This window comes from Scyliorhinus canicula, chromosome 31 (genome assembly GCF_902713615.1).
Source record: "Scyliorhinus canicula chromosome 31, sScyCan1.1, whole genome shotgun sequence".
Taxonomy (NCBI): Eukaryota; Metazoa; Chordata; class Chondrichthyes; order Carcharhiniformes; family Scyliorhinidae; genus Scyliorhinus; species Scyliorhinus canicula.
This window is the reverse complement of record NC_052176.1, coordinates 6,299,393-6,310,984: the sequence shown is the minus strand read 5'-3', so window position 1 is coordinate 6,310,984 and position 11,592 is coordinate 6,299,393. Positions and strand designations below refer to the sequence as shown.

At 52.7% G+C, this 11,592-nt stretch overlaps 1 protein-coding gene across 1 annotated transcript; it reads left to right on the top strand.

The window, feature by feature from the left end:
* The first annotated feature begins 4,813 nt into the window (after positions 1-4,813).
* LOC119958988 (neurofilament heavy polypeptide-like) lies at positions 4,814-9,891 on the top strand. Its single transcript, XM_038787519.1, has one exon. It carries the CDS (start codon positions 5,630-5,632, stop codon positions 9,188-9,190), a length of 3,561 nt encoding a protein of 1,186 aa, XP_038643447.1. The 5' UTR covers positions 4,814-5,629; the 3' UTR covers positions 9,191-9,891.
* Positions 9,892-11,592: the final 1,701 nt, after the last annotated feature.

Genomic DNA, 11,592 nt, shown 5'->3' with positions numbered 1-11,592 from the left:
TCCCCCCCCAAAAAAAAACACAGACCGAACCTCACCCCCAAAACTGCAACAAAAATAACCCTCTGGGCACTGAACCCCCCAAACTGGGCACTGAACCCCCAAACTGGGCACTGAACCCCCCAAACTGGGCACTGAACCCCCCAAACTGGGCACTGAGCCCCCCAAACTGGGCACTGAGCCCCCCCAAACTGGGCACTGACCCCTCAAACTGGGCACTGACCCCCCCCAAACTGGGCACTGAGCCCCCAAACTGGGCACTGAACCCCCCAAACTGGGCACTGAACCCCCCCAAACTGGGCACTGAACCCCCCAAACTGGGCACTGAACCCCCGAAACTGGGCACTGAACCCCCGAAACTGGGCACTGAACCCCCGAAACTGGGCACTGAACCCCCCAAACTGGGCACTGAACCCCCCCCAAACTGGGCACTGAACCCCCCCAAACTGGGCACTGAGCCCCCCAAACTGGGCACTGAACCCCCCCAAACTGGGCACTGAACCCCCCAAACTGGGCACTGAACCCCCCCAAACTGGGCACTGAACCCCCCCAAACTGGGCACTGAACCCCCCAAACTGGGCACTGAACCCCCCAAACTGGGCACTGAACTCCCCAAACTGGGCACTGAACCCCCCCAAACTGGGCACTGAACCCCCCAAACTGGGCACTGGCCCCCCAAACTGGGCATTGAGGCCCCAAACTGGGCACTGAACCCCCAAACTGGGCATTGAGCCCCCCCAAACTGAGCACTGAACCCCCAAACTGGGCACTGAACCCCCCCAAACTGGGCACTGACCCCCCAAACTGGGCACTGAACCCCAAACTGTAATCCAAACCTCCCATCCAAATACTGAACCCCTCCATACCGCACAGGCTGGGTACTTCCTGCAATGTCCCACTCGACTGACATTACACCTCACCCCACCTCGTACCCCCTCCGCTCTTACTGACCACCTTATATTGGAAGTGGAGGGAACATGAGGGGAACGAGAGTCACGGCCAGTCCTGCGTCAGGGAGCAGGTCTAGCGGTCCAGACGCTGTAACAGTCGAGAGCGGGGCCACTGTACGTTGGTTAGTCCAGCTTCGGAATGGTTCCTGATACGTTGGTATGTTCAACCAACAACTGGTTTGTGTTACGCACTGAACCAATGCCCAGCTATCCATGATTAGGACACGTCGCGGTCTCCCTGAACGTGTATTTGTCAGAAGATCAGTCGCCTGTCTCTTTTCTTTGCCTCAATGGTCATCAGCGAGAGTTGTAGTATCTGAATCTTTACTCCGTGTCCAACTCGATGTCTGGTTTCTCCAAATGTGTGACAGATTGTAGTCTTTGGCGAACAGAAATACGGTTCCTCCAGTTTCTGCGTGTACTATCTTCTGAAGTACGGTCCCTGCTGGTCGCCATCTCTCTGGATCTGGTAGCACAGTGGTTAGCACCGCTGCCTCACGGTTTCAGGGACCCGAGTTTGATTCAAACTCCACATGGACAGTGACCCAGAGCCGGGATTGAACCTGGTACGTCTGCGCCGTGAGGCAGCAGTGCTAACCCACTGCCCTTGTCCTGTGTAAAGTTGCGGATACGTCCGTTGACACATGCTCCAGTGTCCTGTATAAAGTTGCTGATACGTCCATTGACACATGCTCCAGTGTCCTGTACAAAGTTGCTGATACGTCCATTGACACATGATCCAGTGTCCTGTATAAAGTTGCTGATACGTCCATTGACACGTGCTCCAGTGTCCTGTCTAAAGTTGCTGATACGTCCGTTGACACGTGCTCCAGTGTCCTGTACAAAGTTGCTGATACGTCCATTGACACATGCTCCAGTGTCCTGTATAAAGTTACTGATACGTCCATTGGCACATATATCTGCAAATTGTGGGGGGGGGGGGTCATTAAGAAATATTGCGCTTTGTCTGCTGAAAATACTTCAACATCATTAATGACCGGACGTGGGAAGACATTTTTCTTTGAAAACTGTGAAGCTGGAGGTTTTACTTGGGCACATCTCCGGCTTGCCTGCAGACAAAGCGAACTGCCACGTTTGCGCAACACCGTTTGCGCCTCTAGTTGTTTTTTTGCCATGGGCACCGGCAGGATGTTATGCCATCTCGCCGTTACCCTCCGGATTGTGCCACGCTCCCAGTTGATGTTGTGACTGGACGGGAAGATCCCAGAACGGAACCCTGGCACGAAAGAGCGTTAACTTTTTCTTTCTTTTTGATGTGGAGATGCCGGCGTTGGACTGGGGTGAGGACAGTAAGAAGTCTTACAACACCGGGTTAAAGTCCAACAGGTTTGTTTCAAACACTCACTTTCTTTCGGAGCGCTGCTCCTTCCTCCGGTGAATCTCTTTTTGAAAACGTGGAGGAACAGTGACTAGACCGCCAATTAATTTTCGCAACGAGAAAAAATGTTTATTAGATGTGAAAAGTTGGATTATTAGACAATACTCCGTTACTCCCCCCCCCCCGCCTTCCCCCTTAGCTTAACACATACACAAAGATTTAAAGATGAATATGGATTACAATGTGCATCTTAAGCTACAATGGTCTCACTAACACAAAAAGTCCCTTTTAAGCACACAACTAGACAGTGGTCAAACACATGCACTCCATCCTGAACCCAAGTTAGTGTCTGTGGCAATTTTCAGTAACCCCTCTGTTATGGGCCAAGTTTAGAGAACCCCAAAGTGTATCATGAAGTCACCTGACCCACACATTTTACTAGATTGTGGTATGGGGAGCACACGGCCCACTCGACAGGTGTGGTACAGCAGAAATGGAAAAGTATTTTTTATAGAAAAACAATATTTCTTCTATGAACTCAAGTTAACCTTCTTAAAACATACAATGAACATCTTAGCAACCACCAATTCAAACACAACCCCCCAAAGAATACAACGCTAAGTAATCCTTAACTTCCCAAACAACATCCAGAAGACCTTTTAACAGAAGCACATTAGGTTTACATTCACTACGGAGAACATTTATAATTCTGAATTCACCAAATGATCAAGAGATAGTCTGTTGATGGCAGAGAGATCAACAGCACACCAGCTCTGTCTGGCTTCAGCTCCAACACTGAAAACAAAACTAAAACACACCCTGCAGCCTGCTCAAAAATGAAAGTAAAAAGCTGACAGACCGCCCAGCTCCACCCACACTCTAACATCACTGATAATACCCATTTCTTAAAGGTACTCTCGCATGACACAGTCTACAAAGCCCTACCGAAATCATGGCAGAGAGATCAACAGTACACCTGCTCTGGCTTCAGCTCCAACACTGAAAACAAAACCAAAAGAACACAGACACACCCAAGCTTTTCTCAAAGTGAAACTAAAGAGCAGAGCCAGAGCTCAGCTCCACCCACACTCTGACATCACTGCAGTAACATGAACAGACAGACATTTCTTAAAGCGACATTCTCATGACACCCCAGATGATGACCACATGAGACTTCCAAACTCTATTTCTAAAAACATGCTTCAAAATCTTCTCTCTTAATAACGCTTGCCTTTAGTTATTTGTGTCCCAAAATCCAGTCCACGTCGTACAAATGACTCTTTTAAACAAATCATCCGCTCCGCTTTTAACAGCGTTTCAAGGGGTGATACCAGGAAACACTTCCACACACACAGGTTTTTTTTTAAATTTAGAGTACCCAATTAATTTTTTTTCCAATTAAGGGGCAATTTAGCGTTGTCAATCCACCTACCCTGCACATCTTTGGGTTGTGGGGGCGAAACCCGCGCAAACACGGGTAGAACGTGCAAACTCCACACGGACAGTGACCCAGGGCCGGGATTCGAACCCAGGACCTCGGCGCCGTGAGGCAGCAATGCTAACCACTGTGCCACCGTGCTGCCCATCGAAGGCTTTTTAAGACGACTGCAAATTTGTCAGAGGTGCCATCCATGCCCGTCTTGGAATAACGTCACCTGCCACCGTTCCGACAAAGTAAAGTGACGTGCTGACCAGTTCCGCGTCACACGTGTTGTCCAGTTCGGAACTAACTTGGAGCCTCGGGAATCTTTTTTTTCTCCAAAAGTGCTCAGGTTGGTGTTTAGTTTGGCTCCTTCCACGTGTCCGAAGCTCCTGGGTTGCGTAATTCTAGGATCGGTGGCTTTTCTCAGCTTTTCGGTTGTGTGCCCGATGTTTGAACTTTCCCTTTCGGCATTTGAAGCAATCGTGTGCTGTTAAGTCTCTTACTGGGGTCACTGTCCATGAGGGACCACTCAACTAGACTTGGCACTCTGTGAAGCTGTCTCAAACCTGCTTGGCGTTAAGCTGCCGTGTCTGACCAGGTCCTGCGGTTTTGCCACCGCTGTCACGAGCCTGGCGTTTAATCTTCTTTGAAAGGGGTGCTACCGACGTAGTCCCACACACAAACCTCACCTTAAACCTCTGCCCCCTGGTGACTGACCCCTCCACCCTGGGAAATGACTGCCTGCCCATCCACTCTGTCCATGCCCCTCATAATCTTGTCGACCTCTTATCAGGTCGCCCCTCAACCTCTGTCTTTCGAATGAAAACAGTCCGAGTCTATTCAGCCTCTCCAGACCGGGCAACCTCCTGGTAAACCCTCCTCTGCACCCTCTCCAAAGCCTCCACATCCTTCTGGTGGTGTGATAGAAATTTCGGTCTGCTGGCAACTTTGGGGGCACAAACTGTGCGATGATTGGGTGAAAGATTGAAGCCTTTTATGTTCTAATCAGTAATGCTTTGATTCCCACCCTGCTCCCCTTCACCCCCCCCCCCCCCAATTCCCCCCCTCCACCAATCCCCACCTCGCCCCCGCCCTGTGCAGAGATCGCCGATGATGCCGAGGTGGACGAGACGCAACCTCCAGTTGACCTTCGCACCCTGCTAGAACCACGAGGTCAGGAGGTCAAACTCCCAGAAGCCAAGGCTGAACCGCAAGAGGTCGTGGAGGCTGTGCCCTTTCACGCTAGACCCGAGCACCCCGAATCTCTGGCGAAGGCCCCACGTAAATACATTAAGCCCAAACGGCCGTACAAAGCAATCGGAAGGCTACTGGAATTCAGTCTCCTAGAGGTGCCCCCCCAGGTCATGTGTGTTGCCCCCCTGCACCAGGAAACGTCCCCTAGACGTCCCCGCAAGTACAAGAGACTCGCGGGTAAAAGCACGCTCACCATGGCCTTCAGCAGCATCCATCCATCTGGGGCGGACCACTGGGGCATCTTGGGGAGCAGCGCTGGCCAGCTTCTCATCACCCCAAAGGTGCTAACAAAGCACATGGGGACGTCAGTGAGCTGCCAGGCAGCTGCGCGTGCTCCCTCTACATCCGCACCCCAAGGACCAGAAACCGTCCCTTCGATGAGGCAACTGCCGAGTCCTCAGACCGTCACTCCGCAGAACGGGACTGAACCCGCAAAGTCTGAGTCCGTCACTCCGCAAAGAGGGGCTGGACCCTCGAAGTCTGAGTCCGTCACTCAGCAGGACGAGACTGAACCCTCGAAAGTCTGAGTCCGTCACTCCGCAGAACGAGACTGAACCCTCGAAGTCTGAGTCTGTCACTCCGCAGGAAGCAACTGAAACCCCAAAGTCTGAGTCTGTCACTCAGCAGGAAGCAACTGAAGCCCCAAAGTCTGAGTCCGTCACTCCGATGGAAGCAACTGAACCCCCAAATTCTGAGTCCGTCACTCCGCAAAGAGCAACTGAACCCCCAAAGTCTGAATCCGTCACTTCGATGGAAGCAACTGAACCCCCAAATTCTGAGTCCGTCACTCCCCACACAGCAACTGAACCCCCAAAATCTGAGTCCGTCACTCCCCACACAGCAACTGAACCCCCAAAATCTGAGTCCGTCACTCCGCAGAGCGGGACTGAACTCCCAAAGTCTGAGTCCGTCACTCCGGAAAGAGCACCTGTACCCCTAAAGTCTGAGTCTGTCACTCCGCAAAGAGCAACTGAACCCCCAAAATCTGTGTCTGTCACTCAGCAGAGCGGGACTGAACCCCCAAAATCTGAGTCCGTCACTCCGCAAAGAGCAACTGAACCCCCAAAATCTGAGTCCGTCACTCCGCAGAGCGGGACTGAACCCCCAAAATCTGAGTCCGTCACTCCGCAAAGAGCAACTGAACCCCCAAAATCTGAGTCTGTCACTCCGCAGAGCGGGACTGAACTCCCAAAGTCTGAGTCCGTCACTCCGGAGAGAGCAACTGTACCCCTAAAGTCTGAGTCTGTCACTCCGCAAAGAGCAACTGAACCCCCAAAATCAGAGTCTGTCACTCCGCAGAGCGGGACTGAACCCCCAAAATCTGAGTCCGTCACTCCGCAAAGAGCAACTGAACCCCCAAAATCTGAGTCCGTCACTCCGCAGAGCGGGACTGAACCCCTAAAATCTGAGTCTGTCACTCTGCAGAGCGGGTCTGAACCCCCAAAATCTGAGTCCGTCACTCCGCAAAGAGCTACTGAACCCCCAAAATCTGAGTCCGTCACTCCGCAGAGTGGGACTGAACCCCCAAAATCTGAGTCCGTCACTCCACAGAGCGGGACTGAACCCCTAAAGTCTGAGTCTGTCACTCCACAGAGCGGGACTGAACCCCTAAAGTCTGAGTCTGTCACTCCGCAAAGAGCAACTGAACCCCCAAAATCTGAGTCTGTCACTCAGCAGAGCGGGACTGAACCCCCAAAATCTGAGTCCGTCACTCCACAGAGCGGGACTGAACCCCTAAAGTCTGAGTCTGTCACTCCGGAGAGAGCAACTGTACCCCTAAAGTCTGAGTCTGTCACTCCGCAAAGAGCAACTGAACCCCCAAAATCTGAGTCTGTCACTCAGCAGAGCGTGACTGAACCCCCAAAATCTGATTCCGTCACTCCGCAAAGAGCTACTGAACCCCCAAAATCTGAGTCCGTCACTCCGCAGAGTGGGACTGAACCCCCAAAATCTGAGTCCGTCGCTCCACAGAGCGGGACGGAACCCCCAAAGTCTGAGTCCGTCACTCCACAGGAAACAACTGGACCCCCAAAATCTGAGCCCGTCACTCCGCAGGAAGCAACTGAACCCCCAAAATCTGAGTCCGTCACTCCGCGAACAGCAACTGAACCCCCAAAATCTGAGTCCGTCACTCCGCAGAGCGGGACTGAACTCCCAAAATCTGTGTCCGTCACTCCCCACACAGCAACTGAACCCCCAAAATCTGAGTCCGTCACTCCACAGAGCGGGACTGAACCCCCAAAGTCTGAGTCCGTCACTCCGCAGAGCGGGACTGAACCCCCAAAATCTGATTCCGTCACTCCGCAAAGAGGGACTGAACCCCCAAAATCTGAGTCTGTCACTCCGCAGAGCGGGACTGAACCCCCAAAATCTGAGTCTGTCACTCAGCAGAGCGGGACTGAACCCCCAAAATCTGAGTCCGTCACTCCACAAAGAGCCACTGAACCCCCAAAATCTGATTCCGTCACTCCGCAAAGAGGGACTGAACCCCCAAAATCTGAGTCTGTCACTCCGCAGAGCGGGACTGAACCCCCAAAGTCTGAGCCCGTCACTCCGCAGAGCGGGACTGAACCCCCAAAATCTGAGTCCGTCACTCCACAAAGAGCAACTGAACCCCCAAAATCTGATTCCGTCACTCCGCAAAGAGGGACTGAACCCCCAAAATCTGAGTCCGTCACTCCGCAGAGCGGGACTGAACCCCCAAAGTCTGAGTCCGTCACTCCGCAGGAAGCAACTGAACCCCCAAAATCTGAGTCCATCACTCCGCAGGAAGCAACTGAACCCCCAATGTCTGAGTCTGTCACTCCGCAGAGCGGGACTGAACCCCTAAAGTCTGAGTCCGTCACTCTGCAGAGCGGGACTGAACCCCCAAAATCTGAGTCCATCACTCCACAAAGAGCAACTGAACCCCCAAAATCTGATTCCGTCACTCCGCAAAGAGGGACTGAACCCCCAAAATCTGAGTCCGTCACTCCGCAGAGCGGGACTGAACCCCCAAAGTCTGAGTCCGTCACTCCGCAGGAAGCAACTGAACCCCCAAAATCTGAGTCCGTCACTCCGCAGGAAGCAACTGTACCCCAACATTTTGAACCCCAGGTGTCTGAACCCAAGGAATTGTCACCCCGGCAATTTGAATTCCGGGAATTTGCGTCCAGGGAATCGGAACTCCAGGAACATGAATCCCAGGAACCTGCAACTGAGCAACCTGAACCCCAGGAATCTGATTTCCGGGAATTTCCACCCCAGGAGTTTTCTCCCTGGCTATATCAATTCTGGGAATGCAGACCCCCGAGACCTGAATCCCAAAAAATCGAATTTAAGGAGTTTGAATTCCAGGAATTCCAGGATTCCGGGTATAAGAACGCTGATCCCAAAGAATCTGAAATCCAGGAATCGGAATCCCAGGCATCTGCAAGTGTGCAATCCAAACTCAAGGAATCTGAACTGCAGGAATCAGGTCCCCAGGGAACTGAATCCCAAAAATCGGAAACCCAGGAATCTGCGCTGAAGGATTCAGAGTCCAAGGAATCTAATCCCAAAGAATCTGAACTCCAGGAATCTGCATCCCAATTGTCTGAATCCAAAACATCAGAGCCTCGAAAATCGGAAGGCCAGGAGTCTGGAATAACTGAATTCCAGGAATCTGCACTCAAGGATTCAGGATCCCAGGAATCAGAGGGCCAGGATTCGGAACGGCAGGACACGGAATCCCAAGGGACGCAACCCCAAGATTCGGAACTCGAGGAATCCGAACCCCGGGATTCGGAAAACGAGGAGACCGACGTCCAAGGGTCGGACGATGAGGAATACGGACCTCGGGAATCGGAACTTGAGATTTACGAGCCGGATGATTCGGAATCGGCTGAATCTGACCCCCCAGCCTCCGTGGCCGTCACTCCCGTCGGAGCAGAGGAAACCCTGATCCTTGAACTCCCCCCTCTCATGGAGGCCCCCGAACCGCAAGACTCGGACGGCGACCCTGAAGGGGGAGCCGCCTCACCTCAGGAAACGGGACCCCCGGAATTGGGATCCGCCACTGCGCAGGAAGCAGCGGGGGCCCCAAAATCCGAGTCCATCAATCCGACGGGGGAAGCTGAACTCCGACATTCCGGGTCCGTCACTCCGCCGGGAGCGACGGAACGCCAAGGTTCTCGATCCGGAGAGGAACTGGACCCCAAAGGTCTGAGTGGCCCAGTCCAGGGGGGGCAACTGATCCCGTACGTCTAGGGTCTGCGCTTGAACCCCAGGAATCAGAACCTTAATCCAGATTCCACAAATCCAGAGCGCTTCCTCCTTTCCCACCAAACATGTACCTCCCCATATCCTTCCTCCTCAATCCCCAACCAAGACGGAAACAGACCCAGCCTCCCGACAGTATGAAGCCCCTACCCCCAATTCCAGAGAGCCCTCCAGCACCCCAAGAACCTGCGACCACCACCCTTATCTGCATTGATTGGGTGTGAGCCCTGGACAGGACCTGAACCCTTTACCCCAGTTGCTCCTTGACCCCCCCCCCCTTTCCCCTGCCGGTATAGCCCACCCCCACACCCAACCCCACAGCCCCTCGAAAGACGCAAATACCAAAAGTAAATTGAGAAGCTAAACTAAAATGGAGTTTATTGCAGACTGGCAAATGGTAGTTGAAGATCAGTCAAGAGAGAGTAGCCTCCAGCCACCAAAGGAGGGGCAGAGAGAGAGCAGGGGGCCAAGGCAATTAGAGACCAGGTCAAACTCCAGAAGCCCATAATTCCCCCGACGAGAGCCTTCTCCGCAAACCCCCCCCCCTCCCCAAAAACTGGACCGAGTGTGGGTGACTCATCTCACCCCTCCTCCCACGCCCACCCACCATCTCCCCTTCACCATCTCTGCCATTTCACCCTGCCTCACCTCCCCACCTCACAGCCACGAAACCTCGCCCGCCTGGCGCGCCCGCCCGGCACTTCCCTCGACCTTGGTGACCTTGCGACGAATGCTTTGACTTGAAAAATAAAATCATGTGCCTTGGGTTTCCCATCTAGCTTTGGGCTCTTGTAAGGCAATAAGCGCCGGGTGTTGCGCGGGCCGGTGGGGGGGGGGGCGCTCGAGCGGGTGCGCTCGTCGGGAAAGGGTCCAGGGGCTGGGCCGAAAAGAAAGAAGAAGCCACCGGGCGGTCGGGGCCTTTAGAAGTAGGATTGGGTTCGACAGGCCGGGCAGTAGAGGTGGAGAAAGGGGGGGGGGAAACGCCCTTCGTACAGAGGCCATCGTGGCCCTTTGACAAAGTATCTAATTCGTTGCACATTCGAATGTTTGTGGATGATATGCAACTCAGGTGAAGATGTAACTAGTAGGGTTGAGCAGGGAGAACCGGTAGATGTGGTTTATTTAGACTTTCGGAAGGCTTTCGACAAGGTCTCACACAGCAGATTAATATGTAAGCTTAAAGCGCGTGGGATTGTGGGTAGTGTCTCGAGATGGATAGACAGCTGGTTAGGAGACAGGAAGCAAAACGTCGGGAAAATTTTTTTTTTCCAATTGGAAGGCAGTGACTCGTGGAGTACCACAGGGATCTGTGCTAGGACCCCGACTGTTCACATTATATATTAATGATTTGGACGAAGGAACTAAATGCATTATCTCCAACTTTGCAGATGGTACACAGTTGGGTGGGAGGGTGAGCTGTGAGGAGGATGCAGAGATGTTTCAGCGGGATTTGGACAGGCTGAGTGAGTGGGCAGATGCGCGGCAGATACAGTACAATGTGGATAAATGTGAGGTTATCCACTTCGGTCGCAAAAACAGGAAGCAGATTATTATTTGATTGGGTGTGAATTGAGAGAGGCGGATACTCAGCGAGACCTTGGTGTCCTCGTGCATCAGTCACTGAAAGTAAGCGCGCAGGTGCAGCAGGCGGCAAAGAAGGCAAATGGTATGTTGGCCTTCATAGCGAGAGGATTTGAGTGTAGGAGCAGGGATGTGTTGCTGCAATTGTACAGGGCCTTGGTGAGGCCACACCTGGAGTATTATGGGCAGTTTTGGTCTCCTTCTCTGAGGAAGGATGTTCTTGCTATGGAGGGAGGGCAGCGAAGGTTTACCAGGCAGATTCCTGGGATGGCGGGACTGTCATATGAGGAGAGTATGACTCGGTCAGAATTATATTCATTGGAGTTTAGAAGAGCGAGAGGGGATCTCATAGAAACTTACAAAATTCTAACAGGATTAGACAGGGTAGATTCAGAAAGAATGTCCCCGATGGTGGGGGGTGTCCAGAACTAGGGGTCATAGTTTGAGGGTCAGGGGTTAACCTATTAGGACTGAGCTGAGGAGAAATTTCTTCACCCAGAGAGAGCGGTGAATCTGTGGAATTCGCCCACCACAGGAAGTAGTTGAAGCCAAAACGTTGTTCTAGAACTGAAAGTAAGCGGACAGCAGGCAGTAAAGCCCTTAAAAGGTGCCAGGTCAAGTTAACCAGATGGTCGGTGAAGTGTACGGGTCACTTGGCCTTACCCATAGAGGCCCAGAATATCAAAAGGAAATAGATCATTGCCAGAACTTTCCAAATCCCTGGTTAGGCCTCAGCTTTGTGGACAATTCTAGGCCCCGCACTTCAGGGAAGCGGCAAAAGGCCTCAGGGAGATTTAACGGGGACGAGG

Bases quoted from the DNA above. Each gene is read 5' to 3' on its own strand.
- LOC119958988 (XM_038787519.1), top strand. From the start codon at position 5,630: ATGGAAGCAACTGAACCCCCAAATTCTGAGTCCGTCACTCCGCAAAGA.